The 26,156-nt window shown below is 48.1% G+C and overlaps 3 protein-coding genes across 3 annotated transcripts; 1 reads left to right on the top strand and 2 right to left on the bottom strand.

Annotated features, from left to right (window-relative positions):
• Window positions 1-825: 825 nt before the first annotated feature.
• On the bottom strand, window positions 826-7,162 carry LSM2 (LSM2 homolog, U6 small nuclear RNA and mRNA degradation associated). The gene is made up of 5 exons (XM_047860661.1): window positions 6,942-7,162; window positions 6,236-6,303; window positions 1,626-1,656; window positions 1,449-1,508; window positions 826-1,349 (listed from the first exon to the last, which is right to left on the bottom strand). The coding sequence occupies exons 1-5, from the start codon at window positions 6,942-6,944 to the stop codon at window positions 1,224-1,226; spliced, it is 288 nt and encodes a 95-aa protein (XP_047716617.1). The 5' UTR covers window positions 6,945-7,162; the 3' UTR covers window positions 826-1,223.
• A 1,404-nt stretch (window positions 7,163-8,566) lies between these two features.
• On the bottom strand, window positions 8,567-12,298 carry LOC125166734 (heat shock 70 kDa protein 1-like). The gene is made up of 2 exons (XM_047860741.1): window positions 12,187-12,298; window positions 8,567-10,801 (listed from the first exon to the last, which is right to left on the bottom strand). Exon 2 carries the CDS (start codon window positions 10,786-10,788, stop codon window positions 8,863-8,865), a length of 1,926 nt encoding a protein of 641 aa, XP_047716697.1. The 5' UTR covers window positions 10,789-10,801; window positions 12,187-12,298; the 3' UTR covers window positions 8,567-8,862.
• Window positions 12,299-12,697: 399 nt separating this feature from the next.
• Window positions 12,698-25,726, top strand: LOC125165739 (heat shock 70 kDa protein 1). Its single transcript, XM_047858967.1, has 2 exons — window positions 12,698-14,827; window positions 25,367-25,726. The coding sequence occupies exons 1-2, from the start codon at window positions 12,911-12,913 to the stop codon at window positions 25,373-25,375; spliced, it is 1,926 nt and encodes a 641-aa protein (XP_047714923.1). The 5' UTR covers window positions 12,698-12,910; the 3' UTR covers window positions 25,376-25,726.
• Window positions 25,727-26,156: the final 430 nt, after the last annotated feature.

Raw genomic sequence — 26,156 nt, forward strand, 5'->3', positions numbered from 1 at the left:
GGCAGTCCGGGAACCTGCCGGCCGCGGCCGAGAGGGCGCCCCGCCTCTTCTCGGAGCCTCATTCCCTCCGCAAAGAAGAGGGAGTCAAGCTGGAGGTCCCGTAAGGTCCACTAGCGCTGAGAACTCATCTGTATAGAAAACTCCTATTTGCCGGGGCGCCTGGGTGGCTCAGTCGGTTAAGCAGCCCACTTCGGCTCAGGTCATGATCTCGCGGTCCGTGAGTTTGAGCCCCGCGTTGGGCTCTGTGCTGACAGCTCAGAGCCTGGAGCCTGTTTCAGATTCTGTGTCTCCCTCGCTCTCTGACCCTCCCCCATTCATGCTCTGTCTCTCTCTGTCTCAAAAATAAATTAAAAAAACGTTAAAAAAAATTAAAAAAAAAAAAACTCCTATTTGCTGAATCAGCCAGTTAAGAATTCAGTTAATTCCCAGTTACAACTCTCCACAATAAAAATTGTCACTTATGTTAAACCTCTATATTCAGGAAGCGTGTAGTGATTTGGCTGGGTTGAGGCGGCATGATAGAGCAGCATCAAATGCATGTTGGTGTCTCATTGACTGTCAGGTTAACAGAAGGACAGAGATGGAAGGGCAGCAAGTACTCGTTGTGGGTATAAGCAGAAAACCACGGTAGGCAGGGGCATGTTCAAGAAACATGGTGTAGCCAGGTGAGGTATTACATGGTTTACGCCAAGAAGAGGGGCAGACAATGCTGGGAAGTTGGGTTGGATTCTTGGCTGAGGTGATGAGAGTAGCAGGGCTTGGATGAATGCAACATCCCTTTCCCACCCTCCAGGCTCCTTCCCCAAACACACACAGAACTAGAACTCAAATGTGCATCATAAGTTTATTCCCGATGCGGGACAGATTCCTTCCATCCCCAAAACGAATCACATGGTGCCCTGGAGAAATCTAGGAGATTCTTCCACCAGAATCTAGGAGATTCTTCCCACTCCAGGGAAGGAGTGAGAAGGACAGATGCTGAGGACAAGGCAGGCTTTGCAGTTCCCCAGCCTACTTATCCTCCCCTCCTCAACAGAGGAGAGCTGCTCCACACTATTTCCTCTCATCCACTCATCGCTGAAATAATAATAGGAAAAAAAAAAAAGGCTCCACTATTTAAAAAAAAAAGACAACAAATCCTCAATATGGGGAGGGAGGGGTCCTGGCTGGGACTTGAGGTTAAAGGTCACCAATAGAAGAGGGACAGGGAGGAGAAGGAACCATCACTGTTTCTGCTGCAGGGCCTCCTTCCTTGCTGCGTCCTGTAGCAACTGTGTGTCGACCTCATCTGCCGGCAACTGCACATAGCGGACCACTGAGCCCCGGATGAAGCAGTTCTTCACTGATAACTAGACCAAGATAGACAAATGTGAAAACACCCTTAAAAATATCTGCTATCCACCCGGGAGCATCCTGTTTCTGTTTCCTCTTCACCATCGCCAACTCACCATGTGAGGGTATTTCTCAGGGTCTGTGACACTGATGTCAGTTAGTTTGATGTTGAGATACTAAGAAAAGAAGATGAATAGCATCATCAGCTCTAGAGAAAACATGCAAGTACCCAGCACCAAAACTCTCCCCTCTCCTTCCCCAAGACCCAATTCTAGGCTCCTACGATATCTTACCTGATCCACAGAATGGAGGGTTCCACAGATGCTGTCGGGGGAGATGGAGGAGAGAACCAAATCAGTTTAAACCAAAATAAACAGAGATGTCTTCAAAGCATGGATAAGAACATGGTTGGGGGAAGTCAAGGACTTAAGGAAGCCAGAAAACGTAGAACCAAAAGGGGGCATTCCTAAACCCAGGAGCAAGAAAGACAATGCTTTTACTGCAATATGTTATTTTACTTATTTAGTTTTTAAATGTTTATTTATTTTTGAGAGAGAGAGAGAACGTGAGCGCATGAGCGGGAGAGGGGCAGAGAGAGAGGAAGACACATAATCTGAAGCAAGCTCCAGGCTTTGAGCTGTCAGCACAGAGCCTGACTTGAGGCTTGAACTCATGAACTGTGGAATCATGACCTGAGCCAAAGTCAGACACTTAATCGACTGAGCTGCCCAGGTACCCATGCAATGTGTTATTTTAGATCTCATGTCTCCTCTCCTAGAACCAACTCACTTTTTAAATTTTTTTTTTATTTTTGAGAGAGACAGAGTGTGAGCAGGGGAGGAGCAGACAGAGAGGGAGACACAGAATCCAGAAAAGGGTCTAGGCTCCAAGCTGTCAGCACAGAGCCCGACATGGAGCTTGAACTCACAAACTGCAAGATCATGACCTGAGCCAAAGTTGGCACTTAACCGACTGAGCCACCCAGGCGCCCCCAAACCAACTCACTCTGAACAGCTACCATTAAACAACTGTCATGCACTAGACCTGTATTCCACATATTTGCAGTCTTTCTAGCCACTTTGCAAGATAGCCATTACCCTCTAGGGACTCAGAGATTGTGTAAGGTGCCCAAGTTTAGGACAAACAGGGACTTGAGTCCAGGTCTGTCTGATTCCCCAAACCATCAGCTATTTTCAAACATTTCTTGCCTTGGAACCAGAGCCCCATAGGTAAAGTAGACAAAATAGCTTAACATTGTTCTTGATGCAGGCACAGGGATGTCCTGTCCCTTCCTCAACCCCTGGGCCCTCTGAAATGTGAATGAGGAATGCTATCAGAACACCAGTACTCCAAGTCATGCTACCTCTCTTGCCCAACCTCTTTAATTTCTGTCAATGGCTTCAACAGTCTTACAACCTCAAATCCTGAGTAGTACTTCACCATCCTCCATGACCCATGTCCCCATCATTTGATGACATTTTTCTAACATTTCCGTAATTCTCTTTCCAATTTGACTTCTACAAACCAAGGTCTAATTACACCTCAATCCAGGTCAGCTTCCATCCTGGCCGCCCCGCATGTCATCACAATTCTATGTTCCTTAGGACTGTGGTTCTCAAACACTGATGTGTGCTCAAAGGTTTCTTAAGTCTGTGACAAAAGAAACACAGGTTGGGGCGCCTGGGTGGCTCAGTCAGTTAAGCGTCTGACTTCAGCTCACGATCTCACTGCTTGTGAGTTCGAGCCCCGAGTCGGGCTCTGTGCTGACAACTCAAAGCCTGGAGCTTGCTTCAGATTCTGTGTCTCCCTCTCTCTCTGCCCCTCTCCTGTTCACGCTCTGCCTTTCTCTCAAAAATAAACATTAAAAACAAAACACAAGTTAATATAGCGTGTGTTGAGTATGTATGTAGTGTGCTAAAGATTACCAATATTCTTCCCTAAGAATAACTCTTTAATTGTCCTTACTTTCTGGTATGAACAAAAATTTTTAATAAAAATGATTATAATAAATGGTAATTTTAGAAATGTCCTTGCCAAAAATAAATTGGCAGTTCTCTGTGGACCCCAATTTTTGTTAAATTCTAAGTCTCTGAAATCCAGAGACATACTGCCTCAGTGGTGGCTTCCCCACATCCCTGGCTGCTGAAAAGCCTTTGAGAGCACCCTACTACCATCTGCAACAGCGAAGTAACTTTCAGGAATTGTGTAAGGTGGTGTCATTTCATTCAGTCCTTTAACAGTATCTGGCAGAAAAATAGTATGACATCAAGCATGAGAGAAACAAGCTCTTCCCCCAACCCAATGGACTACTTTCAAATCTTGTAAGTCCCTGTCGTAGGGCATGGGACATATTATTGCCATGTAGAAGACCCAGGAAGAAGAGGAAAACCAAAAACAAATCATCTCACAGAATTGCCTAGGGTGGTTCTGGCTTCCACACTTGTCTCTCTATATGGCCCCAACCTGTATATCATCAATACCATATGCATCACTAGTGCCATAAATGGGAATCTCTGATCTAAAAGGCAAGTCTAGGGTGCCTAGCCCACTCAATCGGAAGAGCACGCAACTCTTGATCTCGAAGTTATGAATTCAAGCCCCACATTGGGTGTAGAGACTACTTTAAAAAATAAAATCTTAAAAATAAATAAAGGCAAGTCCCTCTCTTCATCATTCCTTACGACATCAACGTTTCCCCAACTAAGAAATTACCTCACAAAGAAACATGGAAGGTATTGTTGGGAGTGGGGAATACACTGATTCAAAGTTTCTAAAAGAGGGACGCTTGGCTGTCTCAGTAGAGCGTGTGACTCTTGACCTTGGGGTTGTGGGGTTGAGTCCCACACTGGGTGTAGAGATCACTTAAAAATAAAATCTTAAAATTTGAGGGGCACCTGGGGTGTTCAGTTGGTTGAACGTCTGACTTCGGCTCAGGTCACGATCTCGCAGTTCGTGAGCTCAAGCCCCACATCAGGCTTGCTGCTGTCAGCCTGTCAGCACAGAGGCTGCTTTGGATCCTCTGTCCCCCTCTCTCTGCGCCTCCCCTGCTTGTGCTCTCCCCAAAATAAATAAATATTAAAAAAAAAAAAAGTTGGGTATTAAGGAGGGCACTTGTGATGAGCACTGGTTGTATGTTAAGTGATGAATCACTAAATTCTACACCTGAAGCGAATATTACACTGTATGTTAGCTGGAATTTAAATAAAAACTTGGAAAATAAAGTTAAAAAGTAAAGTTTCTAAAGGAGAGTCAGGTAATAAGTAATGATACTTTAAATGTACACTTCATTCAAAGGATTTTTTTTCCTAAAGAAAGAGATGGGAACAAAGATGCATGCATGAGGATGTCCAGGGCAGCATGATTTATAAAAACAAGGGACTGGAAACAGCCTAAATGTGCAACAGCAAAGTCAGTTAAAGTAGTTCCAGCCAGCGAATAAAAATGCCATACAGACATTAAGAATGTTAAATATCAACTTTATTGACATGGAAAATATCCACAACATATTGTCAGATGAAAAGCAAGTTTCACAACTGCATAAAGAATATGACCCTTTTTTTCAAGTTTTTATTTAAACTCTAGTTAACATATAGTGTAATATTAGTTTCAGGTGTGGAATTTAGTGGCTCAACACTTACATACAACACACAGTGTTCATCACAAGTGTCCTCCTTAATATCCCTCACTCATCTAGTCCACTCCCTGCCCACCTCCCCTCCAGTGATCCTCAATTTATTCTCTATAGTTAAGAATCTATTTTCTGGTTTGCCTCTTTCCCACCGCCTATGTTCATTTGTTTTGTTTCTTAAATTCTACATATGAGTGAAATCATATGGTATTTGTCTTGCTCTGTTTTTAATTTAAGGGAGCGTGCACGCACGTGTGCACACACCAGACAGAACTGGACTTCAGTTCTGACTGTGTCATTCACTGTGTAGACTTGAGTAAGTTTCTTAACATGTATGTCTATGCTTCAGTTTCCTCATGTGTAAGACGGCAACAATAGTATATGTCATATGGACGTGTTATGAGAATTAAATTCATACATACAAAGTATTCAGAATAGTGCTTAGTTGATAGAAGTTTCTCAAATGTTAGCTATTTTTCTTTCTTTCAGCACACAGCTATTAAGCACCTACTATATACCAGGCCTATGCTAGATACACAATGGTGAGCTGAGGTTCTGGCCTGTAGGAAGGACAGGACATAAACCATAAACATTTCGATGAAACCACAATTTGAGAAGCACCCACTAGGAAGAAAATTAGACTATATGACAGACTTTATATGGCTAGACGGACCAGGAAAAAGTGTCTCCAAGGATACAGCATTTACTCCAAGTCCTGAACAGTAATTAGGAACTAATGATACAAGGGGGTAGAGGATGTAAAAGCAGCATAGACATAAGGGATTGCATTGGTCTTTGGCTTACCCTTTACATTTTCTTTAACAAAAGGAAGATTGTGCCATATATACTATTCTGCAACAGCTCTCCATATCAATGCATCGTATTCCTCTGTGACAGCTGTATAATATGGAAGTACCACAATTCAATCAACCCATTCCCTGTAGACAGCTATTTGTTTCCAATTTGGGGCTATTGAAAGTAAAACCACAAACCTCTTTGCACATACATCTTTACCTGTGGCACTGATTCGTACATTTCTGTAAGCTGGGTCAAAGGAGTCTATGATTTAGTCAGAAAAAACCAAAACTATGTTCGTTTCGCAAAGAAGGAAAAAATGTTATTGATGCCTGCGCTGCCCTCTTTCTAGTACTTTAAACTTAAGGCACTGGTCATTTATTTCTTCTGTAGCTCTCCCACTGTGCCCAGCCCTCAAATACTTGTCAAAGAGGTTCCAGAGTCCTGCATATCTTCGCCCCTTACAGAATGGGTACCTACCTCAGGTCATTCTTGAGTTCCACGACCACATCCTTGCCCACGAGGGACTTGAAAAAGGAATAGAAGAGCTATTGGGCGAGAGGGGGAAAACCATCATATGGGAAGGCACACAGTAGGGAGGAGTGCTCCTTTGCCAGTATCCCCAAATACTGGTATTGGGATCCCCACCAAATCTCTGGCAAGTTCTCAAAACTTCACAGGAAAGAATACTGATAGGGACGACCACCTGAAGCGCAAATGATTCTGCACCCTTCACTGAGCCCCTGGCTGAAAGCCCCAGAGAGACGCTCTGCCCTGCACTCCTCGGGCTCTCCGGGTGCGTCTCTCAATCCCCCATCTCTCCTGGGGCCCTGCCCACTCGCCCCAGTGAACAGAATTGTACAAAGTATCCCATTCGCACCCTCCCAAAGCCTCCTGAGGTCTCGCTTTTTCTCTCCCCTTGTTTCCAACTCTCTCCCGCGTTTGTTTTGTTTCCCTCATAAGTTTAAAAAAAAAAAAAAAGAAAGAAAAGAAGGAAAATCCCCATTTGCTCCCAGGTGTCTTTCCCCGCACCCCAGAATTTGAGGCGTGAGAAGTAAGGATGGAGGAAAGACCCCTGGGCCCAACTCCGACCACGCGGGTCAAAGCCTAGACGCCACCCCGACTACTATCCGCCGGCACGCCCGCGCTCCGCCCGGGCGCCCCCTTGTGACGTCACGGTACCTACCATGGTGCTCAAGCCGCTGCCGGCCGGGCCGGGAAAGCGAGAGCCAGGAACCGCGGGACTGGGGCCTGACGGCAACCGAGACGATAGCCCGCGCGTGGGAATGGGCGGGGTCGCGCAGGCGCCACGAGAAGCTCAGAGGAAACTCCGAGCAAGCACTACGGCACACGGCAGGGTCGCACCGCCGGGAGCGCTAGCAGGGGAGAGCCGAGGGGGCGCTAGAGCCGGGAAAGGGGCGGGTCTTCCTGCCTTTCCACTTCCTCCCGAGTGGCGGGCTTCCAAACACGCAGGCGCGGGCCCCAGCTGTTTGAAGAGGTACACCGCCTCTTAGAGGTTTTTTTCACTGACAGTGCCATCCACAGCACGATTGCTCACACCTTACATTCTGCTGACAACTGTGGAGGAATTTGCGAAAACTCCTGATTTGTACACTTTTCTATATCTGTCACACTTCGATAAAAACTTTAGAAAATAACATGGTGCAGAACCCCCGAAATCAGGAGCCTGAGCACTCCTTGATTCTATCAAAGGCTCCCAGTAACATATTTCTCCCAAGGACCCAATCTCAGTCCATATTTCTCAGACCCTTTTGCCTGTAAAGGACTGAGTAAAACCAAACAGAAACTTGCTCAGGGCTAGAAATTCCCATTGTAACATTTCACTTAAAACACAAAGGGACACAAGTGCTGTTACACATACTTCTATGCTCCTGTCCCCAAGGGTTTTATAAATATGGGATATGACACAATAGGTGAAAATATTTTTCAGTAAGACTACAAATCCTCCATTTCTCATCTTGCACAAAAGTACCCATTTGTCAGCACTTTGTTGTAGAAATGTTTTCTGCATGTAAAAGATGTAATAATCGACTCTGAATACACAGATCTTGGATCTTCTGACCCCACTATAAGTATCATAAGGATATCAAGCAGAAGTTTGTCCCCACCCCCTGCCCCCCAGCTGAACCCTAAGCACTCTATCACTGAGTACAAGCATAGCAACTGCTCTACCTGGAGCTAAAGGAGGCTGATGATCAAAAGTTATTTTCCTGCTTCAGGGACGCCTGGGTGTCTCAGTTGGTTAAGCATCTGACTCTTGATTTCAGCTCAAGTCATGATCTCACAGTTCCTGGGTTCGCACCCTGCATAAGGCTCTGCGCTAATGGCACAGTGTGGAGCCTACTTGGGATTCTCTCTCTTCTCTTCTCTCTCTCTCTCTCTCTGCCTCTCCCTGTGGTCGCTCACTCTCAGAGTGAATAAATAAATAAACTTTACAAGAAGCTATTTTCCCGCTTAAAACAATTAGCTCATGAAAATTCAAATACTTTCCACTTACCAGTTTAATGATTCACAATGAGCTCACAATCAGACCACACACACTCTCTCTTCATTGATTCTTCTTTTCCTATTTTCAAGGTACAGTAACAGTCTAAAGATACCAGAAGAGGGGCACCTATCTAGCTCAGCAGGAAGAACATGTGACTCTTCATCTTGGGGTCATGAGTTCAAGCTTCACGTTGGAGGTAAAGATGACCTAAATGCACTTAAATATATTTTAAAAAATAAAAATAAACTTTAAAAAGGTAAAAAAATAAAAAAATAAAGATACCAGAAAAAATTTTTGTTTTAGGAACAAATTTACTGAGTGACAAATAACCATCCACACAGGAAGAAGAAAGTTGGGAAGGTTGGAAATAAATAACAGACATTCAAATTCATCAAATGGCTCAAAGAGGGGCCTAGTTTTCCTAAGAGTCAGAAACAGGGATTGTGAAAAGGTGGTATACAAGACTCTTTTGTCAGAATCTGAAAGGGATGGTAACAGGTTCAGGTCCAGTCAATTCAAGAATCATAACAATGTTTGAAGATGAGGGGAACAAAATTCACCTTAGAGGCACCCTAGAGCCCTCCAGCTCCAGATAAGATTAATCTACTTCTTCGATGGTGGGGCCTGTGGCAGCCCTTCCAGGAGTATACCCTGTCCCACAGGTAGGCCCAGCGCATCCTCCCTGGTAGAGTTTGGTGATGACTGGGTTACACACCTGCTCCAATTCCTTTCTCTTGTGATCAAACTCTTCTTTCTCAGCCAGTTGATTGGCCTCCAGCCATGAAAGGACCTCATTGCATTTATCCAGTATTTTCTTTTTATCAGACTCACTAATCTTGCCCTTCAAGCCCTCATCACTCACAGCACTCTTCATGTTAAAAGCATAAGATTCTAAGGCATTTTTTGCAGCGATTTTCTCTCTTTGGACCTCATCCTCAGCTTTGTACTTCTCAGCATCCAGGACCATGCGTTCAATCTCCTCCTTGCTCAGCCGGCCCTTGTCGTTGGTGATGGTGATCTTGTTGGCCTTGCCCGTGCTCTTGTCCATGGCTGTTACATTGAGAATACCGTTGGCATCGATGTCAAAGGTCACTTCAATCTGAGGCACTCCCCTGGGTGCAGGAGGGATTCCAGTCAGGTCAAAGCGCCCCAGCAGGTTGTTGTCTCGGGTCATGGCCCTCTCGCCCTCATACACCTGGATCAATACCCCTGGCTGGTTATCTGAATAGGTGGTGAAGATCTGCGTCTGCTTGGTGGGGATGGTAGAGTTGCGCTTGATCAGGACAGTCATCACACCCCCAGCTGTTTCCAACCCTAGGGACAAGGGAGCCACATCCAGCAAAAGCAGGTCCTGTACCTTTTCAGATTTGTCCCCCATCAAAATGGCTGCCTGTACAGCAGCCCCATAGGCCACTGCCTCATCTGGATTGATGCTCTTATTGAGATCATGACCATTAAAGTAGTCCTGTAGCAGCCTCTGAACCTTAGGGATGCGGGTGGAGCCCCCTACTAAAACAATGTCATGGATCTTAGCCTTATCCATCTTGGCATCCCGAAGAGCCTTCTCCACAGGTTCCAACGTGCCTCTAAACAGGTCTGCACACAACTCTTCAAATCGGGCTCTGGTGATGGACGTGTAGAAGTCGACGCCTTCATAAAGTGAATCAATTTCCAAGTTGGCCTGGGTGCTGGACGACAGGGTCCTCTTGGCCCGCTCGCAGGCGGTGCGCAGCCGCCTCACGGCTCGCTTGTTCTGGATGATGTCCTTCTTGTACTTCCTCTTGAATTCCTCCACAAAGTGGCTCACAAGCCTGTTGTCAAAGTCCTCTCCACCAAGGTGGGTGTCCCCAGCTGTGGCCTTTACTTCAAAGATTCCATCATCTATGGTTAGGATGGACACATCAAATGTTCCTCCACCCAGGTCAAAGATCAAGACATGTCGCTCTCCCTGACCTGCTTTATCTAAGCCATATGCAATGGCAGCAGCTGTGGGTTCATTGATAATTCTTAGCACATTGAGACCCGCAATCACACCTGCATCCTTGGTGGCTTGACGCTGAGAATCATTGAAATAAGCTGGCACAGTTATCACAGCATTGGTGACAGGGTGGCCCAAAAAGGCCTCAGCAGTCTCCTTCATCTTTGTCAGTACCATAGAAGAGATTTCCTCAGGATAGAAAGCTTTTTTCTCCCCTTTGTAGGACACTGTTACCTTGGGCTTGCCTCCTTCATTGATTACTTGAAAAGGCCAGTGTTTCATATCTGCCTGCACTACAGGATCATTAAATTTCCTGCCAATCAGACGTTTGGCGTCAAAGACAGTGTTCTGGGGATTCATTGCTACCTGGTTCTTGGCTGCATCCCCAATGAGCCGTTCCGTGTCAGTGAAGGCCACATAGCTGGGGGTGGTGCGGTTGCCCTGGTCATTGGCAATGATCTCTACCTTACCGTGCTGGAACACCCCCACGCATGAGTAGGTGGTGCCCAGGTCAATGCCAATGGCCATTCCCTTAGCAGCAGCCATGGTCTTCCGAGGCCTGAGAAGAAAAAAATGAGATAAAGTTTTGGCAGAGTGCTTTTTTTTTTCTTTTACTTTATTACTTTTTTTTAATTTAGAGAGACAGAGATGGAGAACACGAACGAGCAAGGGAGAGGGGCAGAGGAACAGAGAGAGAATCTTAAACAGGATTCACGTTCAGCATGGAACTCAACACAGGATTGATCCCACAATCCTGAGATCATGACTTGAGCTGAAAAAAGAGTTGGATGCTCAACGGAGTGAGCCATCCAGGTGCCCTTATTACTTTCCATTGTACTAAAATACACATAATGTGAAATTTACCATCCTAACCATTTTTTAAGTGTACTGTTTAGCAGTAAGTTCATTCACATTGCTGGCCAAACAACCTCCAAAAATCTTATCTTTCAAAACTGAAATTCTATATTCACTAAACAAACCTCCATTCCCCTTTTCTCTCCAGCCCCTGACAACAACTATTCTATTTTCTGTCTCTATGAATTTAATTACTCTAGTTCTTCATAATAATACAATTATACAGTAATTTCTTTTTGTAACTAGTTTTTTTTTCACTTAGCAAGATATCCTCAAAAGTTCAAGTATGTGTTACAGCATGTGTCAGAGTTTACTTAAGCCTGAATAATATTAATTATATATATATAGGGGCATTATATACGGGGCACATTTTGTATATTCATTCCTTCCTTGGACACTTGGGCTGCTTCTACCTTATGGCTATTGTGAATAGTGCTGTCATAAACTCCATGAACAAGTTTATTGCTAGTGTACAAGTATTCCAGTCTCTTCTCTCACGGAGAGTGCTTTTTGGACTAAAGCATTCTTAGCGAATTGGAAGTAAGAGGGAGGACAGTTGGCATATATTGTTTAATTTTCACAGAGTGTAACTTCATTGTCCTGTTTCTTGACCTGTGATATTTTATTCTGAGATTGTAACTGTCTCCTGCTGAACTAAGATTATCTGATGTTCTGGTCCCTTCACCAGACATTAATCTCCATCTTTCGGTTTAGCTACCTCCCACAACTCCTTTACCCTCCATTAGACATTAGTTGGCATACTATTGGGCTAGTCTGAAAATGGCTACTAGGAACCTAATCTAACTCTCACAAACTTTCTCAGACGAGATAGAGCGTGACAAGCAATCTCTCCAATCATCTCTGGAATAAAACTATCTGAAGACATTAACAGATCAGCTCCTCCACTTCTTTCCAGCAGCTCTGACAAATCCCACCCACCTTGACTCCTTACCAAAGGATTCCCCCTTCCCTGATTAGTCAATGCACCCCATAGATTGAAACTACAGAACTTTCCAGCACTTTCTCAAACATGGATCTACTAGTCTTGCCTATTGTCATTCCATTTCAATCAGAGCCCTCCTGGCTCACCTATTGTCTCGCCGCCTTCGATCCAGTTTAATAATGTTCCAACTGCGGAGCCCCTGTGCGTGGGGGCTCCTTTAACATCCAAACTGCGCAGCCGGTGTTCCCCCACCCCCCACCCGCCCCGCCCTACAACTTTGAGCGGACTCCGGACCTACCATCCCCTACCATCCCGATTCCTAAATAGCCCATGAGGTCAGAGGCAGCACCCCCATTGTAACGCGTCTGGGGAGCCAGCGTCAACACACCCGCCCCCGCCCTGCCTCCGGCCCTGCCAGCCCCTCCCACCTCCTCGCGCCGACCCCCGCCCTCCTCGAAGCTTTGCAAACCCAGCAAGCCCCAGAAGAGTCTGGAGAGTTCTGGGAGGGGCGGCACCCAGGACGCTGATTGGTCCCAGAAAGCCTGGAGGCAGGACGCGATGCGAAACCGCTGGAATATTCCCGGCCTGGCAGCCCCGCAGAGCTCCGTGATTGGCTGAGGACAGAAAAGGTGGGGCTCGATGAGGCGTTATAAACACAGAGCCGCCCCGTCCCGAAAAACAGCAAGCCTGCAGAGAAACCTTCGGGGTTCAGGCGGTGACCGCTAGCGCAATTTCCGCAGACCGGCTGAGTCGGGCTCCCCGCAAGTTCGAGTTTGCAGCTTCGGAACAGACCGAGTTCCTCGTCGCGTATCCCGACCGACGTTCACAAAGGCTGAACCTCAGCGCCGGGCAAGGGAGCAGGACACCGACATGGCTAAAACCGCAGCCATCGGCATCGACCTGGGCACCACCTACTCATGCGTGGGGGTGTTCCAGCACGGCAAGGTAGAGATCATCGCCAACGACCAGGGCAACCGCACCACCCCCAGCTACGTGGCCTTCACGGACACCGAGCGGCTCATCGGGGATGCGGCCAAGAACCAGGTGGCGCTGAACCCGCAGAACACCGTGTTCGACGCGAAGCGGCTGATCGGCCGCAAGTTCGGCGACCCGGTGGTGCAGTCGGATATGAAGCACTGGCCTTTCCGGGTGATCAACGACGGCGATAAGCCCAAGGTGCAGGTGAGCTACAAGGGGGAGACCAAGGCGTTCTACCCCGAGGAGATCTCGTCCATGGTGCTGACCAAGATGAAGGAGATCGCCGAGGCGTATCTGGGCTACCCGGTGACCAACGCGGTGATCACCGTGCCGGCCTACTTCAACGACTCGCAGCGGCAGGCCACCAAGGACGCGGGGGTGATCGCGGGGCTGAACGTGCTGCGGATCATCAACGAGCCCACGGCCGCCGCCATCGCCTACGGCCTGGACAGGACGGGCAAGGGGGAGCGCAACGTGCTCATCTTTGACCTGGGCGGGGGCACCTTCGACGTGTCCATCCTGACGATCGACGACGGCATCTTCGAGGTGAAGGCCACGGCGGGGGACACCCACCTGGGTGGGGAGGACTTTGACAACAGGCTGGTGAACCACTTCGTGGAGGAGTTCAAGAGGAAGCACAAGAAGGACATCAGCCAGAACAAGCGAGCCGTGAGGCGGCTGCGCACCGCCTGCGAGCGGGCCAAGAGGACCCTGTCGTCCAGCACCCAGGCCAGCCTGGAGATCGACTCCCTGTTCGAGGGCATCGACTTCTACACGTCCATCACGAGGGCGCGGTTCGAGGAGCTGTGCTCGGACCTGTTCCGGAGCACCCTGGAGCCGGTGGAGAAGGCTCTGCGCGACGCCAAGCTGGACAAGGCCCAGATCCACGACCTGGTCCTGGTGGGGGGCTCCACCCGCATCCCCAAGGTGCAGAAACTGCTGCAAGACTTTTTCAACGGGCGCGATCTCAACAAGAGCATCAACCCCGACGAGGCAGTGGCCTACGGGGCGGCGGTGCAGGCGGCCATCCTGATGGGGGACAAGTCTGAGAACGTGCAGGACCTGTTGCTGCTGGACGTGGCGCCCCTGTCGCTGGGGCTGGAGACGGCCGGCGGCGTGATGACTGCCCTGATCAAGCGCAACTCCACCATCCCCACCAAGCAGACGCAGATCTTCACCACCTACTCGGACAACCAGCCCGGAGTGCTGATCCAGGTGTACGAGGGCGAGAGGGCCATGACGCGGGACAATAACCTGCTGGGGCGCTTCGAGCTGAGCGGCATCCCCCCGGCCCCACGGGGAGTGCCCCAGATCGAGGTGACCTTCGACATCGATGCCAATGGCATCCTGAACGTCACGGCCACGGACAAGAGCACGGGCAAAGCCAACAAGATCACCATCACCAACGACAAGGGCCGGCTGAGCAAGGAGGAGATCGAGCGCATGGTGCAGGAGGCGGAGAAGTACAAAGCCGAGGACGAGGTGCAGCGCGAGAGGGTGTCTGCCAAGAACGCGCTGGAGTCGTACGCCTTCAACATGAAGAGTGCCGTGGAGGATGAGGGTCTCAAGGGGAAGATCAGCGAGGCCGACAAGAAGAAGGTGCTGGACAAGTGCCAGGAGGTCATTTCCTGGCTGGACGCCAACACCTTGGCCGAGAAGGACGAGTTTGAGCACAAGAGGAAGGAGCTGGAGCAGGTGTGTAACCCCATCATCAGCGGACTGTACCAGGGGGCGGGTGGCCCTGGGGCTGGTGGCTTTGGGGCTCAGGCCCCCAGAGGGGGCTCTGGGTCGGGCCCCACCATTGAGGAGGTGGATTAGGAGTTCTTCCCCAGATTGCTCGTGTTTGTTGAGACGGTTGGGATTCATGCCTTTTGTATTGCCTTATATATCTGCATTTCATCACCTCTCAACTTTGCAACTTGTTTGCCAAGTTTCGACTGTCTCCTTTGGTGAAATGATGAAGTTCCTTTTTTTTTTTTTTGTAGAGTCTAAACCTAGCAAGAATTTATACTGCCATCTTTTGTGCATTTTCTTTTTTGTAATATTCATCCCAAACTCAGGCCTTTTTGTTTTGTTGTTTTAACTGTTTTCTGTAGAGTAAATAAACTCAATAATTTGATTTTCTTGACTGTTTCTGTGTTTTATTTTGAGGTTAGAATAATTTGCATAGGTTGTCTTGTTAGTCTAAAGTTGAATGATAATTTGTATCTTAGATAAAGGTCAGGGATCTGGGGAAGTACGTCTGTATATTGCCTTGTGATCTATTTCTTTCAAGCGAAAGAACTCTCCTTGGGAGAGTTGAAACAAATGGTTGGTATGAGTGGATTGGGTCTGTGGATGCAGAAAAAATTACAGGCTACTGACATAGTGGTGTCAAGTTGGTGAGGGGGTTGACTTTATGTAAGGGTGGCCTCAAAAGAGGGGGGAATGGGGATGTTACTGGAGAAGCTGACAAAAAGGAGAGGCAGTTAGGGAGTAAGGCCATGCCTGCCTGTTCCTGTAAGTACACCTGATATGTCAGAGCAATGATATATAATCTGGTTTCAGCATGAAAGAACAGGTGAGTCCTAAATTGGTAGTGAGGAAATGTGAGTTCAGGCACTGGCTTGCCCAGTTATGCATATGCCACCCTGATCTCTAGTTCTCATGTGTTAAAATGAAAGGGTTTTTTTGTTTGTTTGTTTTGCCTGGTGCCTCAGGCTTTACTTCTCATTTCTGAGAGGTTACTTAGATAGAAATGTCACATTTCTGGCTTTGGTTATTTACATTTTAAGTATCCGGTATCTTCAAGCAGTTTGTCCTTGAGTTTGGTGCCCCAAGAGAAGGACCCAGTAGTTCAGTGCCCTTAGGTACCAGGCACCGTTTTGGGGCTATGTGTTTATTAATTCTCATTCCACCACACCAAGTTTAGGTAGTGTTTGACTTGCACAGGTGAACATAACAGGGAGATTTAAAAGTTACTGATTTAACTGAAATGACTTCACTGGTTAAAAAAATTTCCAGTTCATGGGGCACCTAGGTGGCTCAGTTGGTTAAGCATCTGACTTCGGCTCAAGTCATGATCTCACAGTTTGTGGGTTGGAGCCCCTCATCGGGCTCTGTGCTGACAGCTCAGAACCTGGAGCCTGTTTCAGATTCTGTGTCTCCCTCTCTCTCTGCCCCTCCCCTGTTCATGCTCTGTCTCTGTCTCAAAAATAAATAAACATTAAAAAAAAAAATTCCAGTTCAGCAAAGGTGTTAAACCTGGAGTCCAGCTCCGGTTTCCTAAGTTGTTGCCAGGCTGTCCCAAGTCCACAGGGCTTTTGTCTTTTACATGCCTGGTTCTGGGTTATTTCTAACCTAGGTTTCTCAGTCACTACCCATTTGCTTTTATTTTGTGCAATTCTAAACAATTCTATCAGAGAAACAATAGGATTGATAACAAAGGTTTAGTATTTGTTAACTTGGAAGAGGAAGGACCCTGCATCCCTGTACTAAGAAGACTTACTACAGGCCTCCTTCCCACACACTACCTTCCCTTTGAGATGCTTCATATCCCAACTGCTAGCATTCTAGAAATAATTCCCCCCACAATTTCCTTGTTAGAAAATGCCTGCCCACAATTCTCTTGATAAGTGAACCCTTTTAAAAATCGATTGCACCTGGGAGTTACAAAGTTGTTTTAGAACAAGATAGAGGGGGTAGGTGGAGATAATTGCAAGCACCCCTGAATTGTGCACTTAACTTTTTTTCAGTGTTTGTTTATTTTTGAGAGAGTGTGCGAGCAGGGGAGGGGCAGAGAGAATTGAGACAGAATCCGAACGAAGCAGGCTCTGAGCTATCAGCAGAAAGCCTGACATGGAACTTGAACCCACGGTGAGATCATGACCTAAGCTCAGGTTGGACATTCTACCGACTGAGCCACCCAGGTGCCCCTGAATTGTGCACTTTAAAATGGTTTTTATGTTTTGTGAATTTTACTTCAACAAAAAACAAAGAAAAGGTCTCACTCTACATTCCATAAAAGCATTTTCTTTTTTGTTTTTTAAAGTTTTATTTATTTTGAGTGAGAGAGAATGAGAGCATGAGAGCAAGAGAGAGGGAGAGAAAGAATCCCAAACAAGCTCATTGCTATAAGGTCAGAGCCCAATGTGGGGCTTAAACTCATGAACCTTGAGATCATGACCTGAGCCGAAATCCAGTCTAATGCTTAACAGACTGAGCCACCCAGGTGACCCCATAAAAGCATTTTCTGTGTTCTTCAAAGCCCATCAAACCTTTTAGTAAATAATAGCCTTTGAAGAAAATCAGTGTTATGAGAATGACACATACATGGTAGACCTTGCCCTGGAAGTATGGAAATGGAAATCTACAAGATGCTTAGGCTTCTAGACCATATTATAAAGGCACTTTTAACCTTCAGGAGAGTTGAGCTGTAGGGCTGTGGACTCTAGCCATAGTGTAAATCAATTTTGATGAGGATACACATTTGCTACAGGACCTCATCTGCCCCTTAGAGCTGCAGTGACTGTCATTTGCAGATAATACAGTGACTCTTCAGCAGCTACCACTATTTAGTGGAGAGGTGCAGGGGATAGGCAGGGCAGATTGGAAACGGGTGGAGATTGGGAAGGAACTACCAAACAACTTTGATAAGAGTTTAGGGAGATCTCTAGAAATAACCCTGGACAAAGTAAGCTCCTATGGCTAGTCAAGTTACTAAGTAGGTGCTTTATTAAGAAATCAATATAAGACGTTGTTGCCTGCATCCCTTTGCACAAACTGAAATAATCACTTTGTAAAGGCAAGGAGTTAAGGCTGATGAAATTGTATATTTAAATAAAGTAAAGAGAATGTCAGAGCACCTGGGTGGCTTAGTGGGTTGAGCGTCTGGCTCTTGATTTCAGCTTGGGTCATGATCTCACAGTTTGTTGGGTTCGAGCCCAGAGTCAGGCTCTGTGCTGACAGGCTGACAGAGGGGAGTGTGATTGGAATTTTCTCGCTCTCTCAAAACTAAAAAAAAAAAAAAAGAATGCAGTGTCATCGCTGAAGAAATTTGTGTTTTGGGTAACAGAAGAAACTTGGGAGTAGGGGAGGTACATTGAGGAAAAAGAACTGTGGGTGAGGAAAGAATTTTAAAAATCTAGTACTTTCCGTAATACACCTTTGGGCCTAAGACTGCTTTATTAGCAACATACATACTGTCATTTCTCGTATTTAACAGGATTCTGTCATCAAAAATGAAAAAGATACCAAAACAACAACAAAAAAACCTTTTTTACATATGAGAAAAGAGGGCAGGAACATGGGCTTTCGGTAGAAATGGGGTTATTTTAGGTGAGAGGATGATCCTTATAATAGAGATAAGAAACAGTAACTGACATCAACTTTCAGTCTAATTGAAATCCTAAATACGTCCCCTTGGATCACCTCTTGGGAATCCGGTGCACTGGGACAGATCAATACCACCAGTCCCGCCCCTTTCCTCGAGCCGCTCACAGAAAGCCTAAGGGGTCGGGCCGCACAGGGAATTCCGGACATCGGGGTGAACCCAACCCGCCCCACCATCCCTGTCGGGCGCAGTCAAGGATCGGAAGATCGGGCACAACCGGGAAGCATTGAGGCAGGGGGAAGAAGGTGTCCAGAAGACGGGAATCACTTCCGAGGGCCTTTAAATGGGGAACTAGAGCCAGGAGGTGAAGGTGAGGCGGCGACAGGGCAAGGCCACCGGGTGCGTCTCCGCCGCACGTCCTCGCCAGGCCCCGGGTGTGCTCGCCTCGGGCTGTGTGGGGACCTTCTCTTCTGGCGTCTGGCCACCCAATTCGTCCGGCCTAATTGTAGGAGTTACGCGACTTTCCAGTGTTTTCGTCGCATAAATTAGCTAGTGTGAGAAATACTCTGAAGCTCTCGCCTTTTTTCTCCTTTAACCCCGTCTTGGAAAAAAACAATCACAAAACCCCGGTACCGGCCAGGCAATTCTGCGGCCAGCCCCGCCAGTTAGGCCCCAGCGGCGGCCTCCGCGCTCTGCGGCCCCGCCCCTGCCGGCTGGCACCCCCGCCCTCTCCGGGTGGCGCTCTACGCTCCCTTTCACCGCTGTCCCGAACTTTCTGGAGTTTTCTGGGTTCCAGGGCGGAGACTGACTCGTAGGAAAACTCATCAACAAACTGCCTCATCCAAGTCTCTCCACACCCTCAAACCCGCTAACTCCCGCCCTAGAAAATCAAGCTTAGTCATCTCTCTATATTTAATTTCCAGAAAATTCTGTGAACTCTGTCCCAGCCTAGCCATAGTAACAGAGCTCCCTGCTTTCCCCTTTTCGAGGGAACCTTCTGTTATGAAGGGAAGGGGAGGCAGGGCTGGGAGAACTGGAAGGGTGGGAAAGGTAGGAGTGGGCGGTGGGGTTGGGATGGTCAGGAGTCAGAAGTGGCAGCCCAGAGAGAGGAGTCCCTGGCTGGTCACATAACCCCGTGGTGTCCCTAATGTGCTCTGTCAGAGCCCTGACATTCACTTCACTCCCTTTTGTGGCCATTTGTTTTCCTCTTCAGAGAATGAAAGGGATAGGATGCCTGTGCCAGCCCTGAGAGAAGTTCAAAACGGGAAATATGAGGACCTGTAGGTTCAATCCCCTGTTCTATAATTAGCTGAGTGACCAGACCAAGCCACTGATCCTTTGTGTTCCTCTCTGAAAATGAAAAGGTTTGCCTGAATGGCCTCTGCCTGAAAATCTTAAGATAGTTTCTCCAGGAAACTGAAAGTAATGCCATTGTCCTGGCAGTTGTCCCCAACCTTGTAGGCAACTCAACAGGAAAGACTTGAGATGTCAGACCTGAGTATGGAATCCCAGCTAAGAAGCGAGAAGGGAGCAAATTTTAGAGCACTACTCTGTCACAGGCACAGAACTAAGGCCTTAGAAGCATTATCTTATTAATCACTGATGCCTACCATCCTATAAAATAGATTCTGTTGATTCCATTTTAGAGATAGAGACTTTTGTAATTTAGGTAACTTACAAGCATTTCCTTGTGAAGAAGGAGGAAGAAGAGGAAGAAGCAAACAAACAAAAACCAAAAAACAAAACAGCCTGAACAAGGAAATAGAGTCAGATACAAACCTGGGTATTTCTCAGTTTTTTCCAAACTGCTGGAAATCTGCAGCTTTCCCAGGTCACTGCAGCTTTTGCCACGGACTTGTTAAAAATGTGTGGTTCTAGGTTTCCTATCAGTTACCTCTTTTACTTTTTTTCTGGCTAACCTTAGAATTATACCATCTTTTAAAACTGAAAGAACTGAGGAGAAAACAGTAAAGTTTGAGAAACTGCAGGGAAAAAGGAGAAGAAAAAAGAACCCGCAGCAGCTTCAGGGTGATAAAGGCTCCCCTCCTCCATACTTCCTGCCGCCAGCAGTCAACGTTCTCGGCTCTCCCTCTCCCGTCTCCCCACTCCCCGCTTAGTTAAGTACCTGACAGTTCCACCAGCTTGAGGAAACCTGATACTCTATCCTTTCAAATGCTAAACCCGGTAAAACCTAATTGCAAACTTAGTCAAAGTAAAATTCTAGAAAATTTCTTGGGATTCTTACAGTCACTTTAGACACCAGTTAAACCTGTGACTGGGTTTTTGCCTTGGAAGGCATCCAGTGTAAAAGACAAAATCCAGGAGACACTCTCCTTGCCAGGAAATGAAAAGGAATATAGATGTTTCGGTTTCCAGACCAGTCCACAGAGAGTTAACTCAAAAGGTAGGTCAACTATAGAGTGTAGGTTTCTGATTCATGGAAAACAGCATTTGTAATGGATCTTTTTCTGCTATGCCAACAGCAGCAAGATTTGAACCCCTATCACCATGTCTACCTGCCAGGCGGTGGGTACAGTGATGTCCTTTGCTTCCAGCCAATAAAGTTTAAACTGCAGATCTGGAAAGAAGGAAGGAATAAATCCAGAACTGCCGCTAGTAGCAGGTAATGGCAGGGAAGCTTCCAGAGGGAGGAGGTGAGATTAAGGGACCCTAGAAGTGTTGACACATTGGGCAGCTATAATGGAAGCTTGGGGAGTTGCCAGAAATCACATAAAGAAATGGAAAATTCCGTAAGTTTGACCAGTTTGACCAGATTAGGAGGTGACTCATTAGGGAGCCACAACTGAATGTAAAAAAAGTTATCACTTGCCTGCACAAACACACACAGGATTGTGAAAGCAATTCCAATTGAGCAAAAATGTTCAAAAGCAAGATTCCTTCACTTCATCAAAAACTGTCTTCTCATATAAAAACAAATAAACAAAAACACTGTTTTCTCTCATTGTGTTAGGTTTTCTGTGTTCAACTATGTGGGTACAGCAATGTGTCTATTTTTGGTGGGTTGTGAACCTGGTACTATTTAATGTCACTTCCAGTTCACGCGCCCAACAACTGGTCTTACATATCCACAAATAATTTTTTATTTTTATTTTTTTAAGATTTATTCATTTTTGAGAGAGAGAGAGCGCGTGAGCAGGAGAGGGGTAGAGACAGAAAGGCACAGAATCTGAAGCAGGGTCCGGGCTCTGTGCTGACAGCTCAGATGCTGACTTGGGGCTGGAAATCAGGACCACGAGATCATGACATGAACTGAAGTCCAAAGTTTAACCAACTGAGCCAGCCAGGTGCCCAAGAACTTTTTTTAAAAGGCCAAAATAGGGGCGCCTGGGTGGCTCAGTCGGTTGAGCGTCCGACTTCAGCTCAGGTCACGATGTCGCGGTCCGTGAGTTCGAGCCCCGCGTCAGGCTCTGGGCTGATGGCTCAGAGCCTGGAGCCTGCTTCAGATTCTGTGTCTCCCTCTCTCTCTGTCCCTCCCCCGTTCATGCTCTGTCTCTCTGTCTCAAAAATAAATAAATGTTAAAAAAAATTTTTTTAAAAAAAGGCCAAAATGATCAAATGTGTTTGTAGTTAAAGGAGGAAAACATGCAGAAAGTTGGAATCTAGGATAGAAAACTAAGTGGGTGGATTAAATGCATGACAAATAATCTTAAATTTTAAAGGAGCTGTAAGTAGAACCTGGGTCCGGCCAACCCCTCCCACCTTCCAGCATCATCCCAACCAGTGTGCTTAACAGGGACCACCTGCAACCAGCTGTGGCCTATACTATTAAAGACTAAACATCCTCACCTCTCCCTTGCCGACTCACCTCCCTCTGCATTTCATTTAAAAAGGAGAGCCAGCCTACAGGCGACAGAGGGCAGAAGATCGAATTCTGGGGTCTGAGTATGAACCGGGAATTAACAGGCAAACTCTCTGGGAATGGGGTGGCCCAGACCCCCCAGCTTGATAGAGGATGGAAATGGAGAAGCCCCAAGGTCTTAAAGACAGCTGAAGTCCTACGGAAAGTTTTTTCTTCCTCTGGCCCGAGCCCCGCCCAAAGCGAAGGGGAGCAGCGGATCCCAGCCCTAGCCTACCCCTTCCCCTGCCCCACCCCTTCCCCCTCCCCCCGCCCTTGACCCAGCACGTTCCTTCTGGGGCACTGGGGACGTTCTCCAGTTTAAGAACCAATTGTTTACTTAAGTGTTTTTCTTTTAAAAATTCAAATTCTCCCATCCCCAGGTATTTCAACCGTGTAGGTTAGAAACGATGTCAAAACTATATTGCATTATCTCTTTCCTTCTCATTTCTGCTTTAAATCGAAAGTGGGAAAAACGCCACCGCTGGCTAAGGCAATCCTCAGGCAGCTCAGGCCTTTGGACCAATGCACCAGCGGGCCTAAACGCGACCCTATCCGTCAGCGCCACAGTCCAATCAGAGTCTCTTTGACCCGCCGATACTCCACCCACTTCGAGAAACTTGGGAACTTTACGTATTTGGGGTATCCCTGGGAGTGGTGTATTCCTTAACCTTAATCTTAAACCGCAAAACTAGTTTGAACCCCAGGCGGCTCTCACTGGCCTGCGATTACAAATGCCAGTCTTTCTAGTCAATTTCAAAGTCCGTGGACAGCATCGCTGGGAGGTAGGAGACTGGGTGGGCGGAGCCAACAACCACCCTTCCCAGCTCCTCTCCTCCCTCCCCTTAGGACTCGAGTCCCTTCCCAAGAAGCCGAGAAGAGTCTGGAGAGTTCTGGGAGGGGCGGCACCCAGGACGCTGATTGGTCCCAGAAAGCCTGGAGGCAGGACGCGATGCGAAACCGCTGGAATATTCCCGGCCTGGCAGCCCCGCAGAGCTCCGTGATTGGCTGAGGACAGAAAAGGTGGGGCTCGATGAGGCGTTATAAACACAGAGCCGCCCCGTCCCGAAAAACAGCAAGCCTGCAGAGAAACCTTCGGGGTTCAGGCGGTGACCGCTAGCGCAATTTCCGCAGACCGGCTGAGTCGGGCTCCCCGCAAGTTCGAGTTTGCAGCTTCGGAACAGACCGAGTTCCTCGTCGCGTATCCCGACCGACGTTCACAAAGGCTGAACCTCAGCGCCGGGCAAGGGAGCAGGACACCGACATGGCTAAAACCGCAGCCATCGGCATCGACCTGGGCACCACCTACTCATGCGTGGGGGTGTTCCAGCACGGCAAGGTAGAGATCATCGCCAACGACCAGGGCAACCGCACCACCCCCAGCTACGTGGCCTTCACGGACACCGAGCGGCTCATCGGGGATGCGGCCAAGAACCAGGTGGCGCTGAACCCGCAGAACACCGTGTTCGACGCGAAGCGGCTGATCGGCCGCAAGTTCGGCGACCCGGTGGTGCAGTCGGATATGAAGCACTGGCCTTTCCGGGTGATCAACGACGGCGATAAGCCCAAGGTGCAGGTGAGCTACAAGGGGGAGACCAAGGCGTTCTACCCCGAGGAGATCTCGTCCATGGTGCTGACCAAGATGAAGGAGATCGCCGAGGCGTATCTGGGCTACCCGGTGACCAACGCGGTGATCACCGTGCCGGCCTACTTCAACGACTCGCAGCGGCAGGCCACCAAGGACGCGGGGGTGATCGCGGGGCTGAACGTGCTGCGGATCATCAACGAGCCCACGGCCGCCGCCATCGCCTACGGCCTGGACAGGACGGGCAAGGGGGAGCGCAACGTGCTCATCTTTGACCTGGGCGGGGGCACCTTCGACGTGTCCATCCTGACGATCGACGACGGCATCTTCGAGGTGAAGGCCACGGCGGGGGACACCCACCTGGGTGGGGAGGACTTTGACAACAGGCTGGTGAACCACTTCGTGGAGGAGTTCAAGAGGAAGCACAAGAAGGACATCAGCCAGAACAAGCGAGCCGTGAGGCGGCTGCGCACCGCCTGCGAGCGGGCCAAGAGGACCCTGTCGTCCAGCACCCAGGCCAGCCTGGAGATCGACTCCCTGTTCGAGGGCATCGACTTCTACACGTCCATCACGAGGGCGCGGTTCGAGGAGCTGTGCTCGGACCTGTTCCGGAGCACCCTGGAGCCGGTGGAGAAGGCTCTGCGCGACGCCAAGCTGGACAAGGCCCAGATCCACGACCTGGTCCTGGTGGGGGGCTCCACCCGCATCCCCAAGGTGCAGAAACTGCTGCAAGACTTTTTCAACGGGCGCGATCTCAACAAGAGCATCAACCCCGACGAGGCAGTGGCCTACGGGGCGGCGGTGCAGGCGGCCATCCTGATGGGGGACAAGTCTGAGAACGTGCAGGACCTGTTGCTGCTGGACGTGGCGCCCCTGTCGCTGGGGCTGGAGACGGCCGGCGGCGTGATGACTGCCCTGATCAAGCGCAACTCCACCATCCCCACCAAGCAGACACAGATCTTCACCACCTACTCGGACAACCAGCCCGGAGTGCTGATCCAGGTGTACGAGGGCGAGAGGGCCATGACGCGGGACAATAACCTGCTGGGGCGCTTCGAGCTGAGCGGCATCCCCCCGGCCCCACGGGGAGTGCCCCAGATCGAGGTGACCTTCGACATCGATGCCAATGGCATCCTGAACGTCACGGCCACGGACAAGAGCACGGGCAAAGCCAACAAGATCACCATCACCAACGACAAGGGCCGGCTGAGCAAGGAGGAGATCGAGCGCATGGTGCAGGAGGCGGAGAAGTACAAAGCCGAGGACGAGGTGCAGCGCGAGAGGGTGTCTGCCAAGAACGCGCTGGAGTCGTACGCCTTCAACATGAAGAGTGCCGTGGAGGATGAGGGTCTCAAGGGGAAGATCAGCGAGGCCGACAAGAAGAAGGTGCTGGACAAGTGCCAGGAGGTCATTTCCTGGCTGGACGCCAACACCTTGGCCGAGAAGGACGAGTTTGAGCACAAGAGGAAGGAGCTGGAGCAGGTGTGTAACCCCATCATCAGCGGACTGTACCAGGGGGCGGGTGGCCCTGGGGCTGGTGGCTTTGGGGCTCAGGCCCCCAGAGGGGGCTCTGGGTCGGGCCCCACCATTGAGGAGGTGGATTAGGATCCTTACCTTCCTGACTCGTATTTCTTTCCTAGTCGAGGTGACCTGAGGACCTTGCTATCACACTGTATTTTTTCCTACTTCCAGTTTTCTGTTATTTCAATTTGTTCTAACGTTAGGTTGTAACCTGATAATGTTTATCTTTATTATTTCCTTGTGATATACTAGTGTTTTTAGTAGAGTTTTTGCCTTGAAAGTAAGTTGGTGCTTTTTTTCCCTCCTCTGTAAAATGAGCAAACACTGCCACCCTCTGTCCAATTTTGCTTTGTAAACACCGGAAGTCATGGAATGGCTTTTTTTTTTTTTAAACAATTTGTATACTTCATGATGAAAAATAAAATGTTACAAATACAAGTCTATTTTTATTTGAGGGGGGATAGCGGACCTTTCTTGGAATGTCTGAATTTCATAGGCTGAAAAATACAGTACTTCTGAAGAGAGGTACACTATGAGGAGCTGTGACTTTGGCTATTTATTTTAAGACTTAATTGTAGGTTTTAAATTATATCTGTGCTAGAAAACAATTTCAGCTGCCCATTTTTGTGGGTGACACTTTTTTTTAGGGGAAAAGGGGATGGGAGCTGCAAAAATGGTTTTGGGGAGAACTTCTGGGTTAAAGGCAGTGTTGAGAGATGTTCACGGTTCTTTACTCTCACACTTAACGTGTGCAGAGCCCTTAATTTGTCACTTCTGAACTGTGAGTCTTAGTCTTTTATTTAAGTTATAAATTATTTTAGAGGTGTGCAAAACAGCAAAAATGAGATGCAGATTCACACTCTAG

Source organism: Prionailurus viverrinus, chromosome B2 (genome assembly GCF_022837055.1).
Source record: "Prionailurus viverrinus isolate Anna chromosome B2, UM_Priviv_1.0, whole genome shotgun sequence".
Lineage (NCBI taxonomy): Eukaryota > Metazoa > Chordata > Mammalia > Carnivora > Felidae > Prionailurus > Prionailurus viverrinus.

What these genes read in the sequence shown, in the direction of transcription:
- LOC125165739 (XM_047858967.1), top strand. Translation starts at nt 12,911, where the DNA reads ATGGCTAAAACCGCAGCCATCGGCATCGACCTGGGCACCACCTACTCA.
- LOC125166734 (XM_047860741.1), bottom strand. Translation starts at nt 10,788, where the DNA reads ATGGCTGCTGCTAAGGGAATGGCCATTGGCATTGACCTGGGCACCACC.
- LSM2 (XM_047860661.1), bottom strand. An exon ending in GAACTCAAGAATGACCTGAG is followed by an intron (nt 1,657 to 6,235) that starts GTAGGTACCCAT and finishes CTCCCCCGACAG; the next exon opens with CATCTGTGGAACCCTCCATT. An exon ending in CTGAGAAATACCCTCACATG is followed by an intron (nt 1,350 to 1,448) that starts GTGAGTTGGCGA and finishes ATCTTGGTCTAG; the next exon opens with TTATCAGTGAAGAACTGCTT.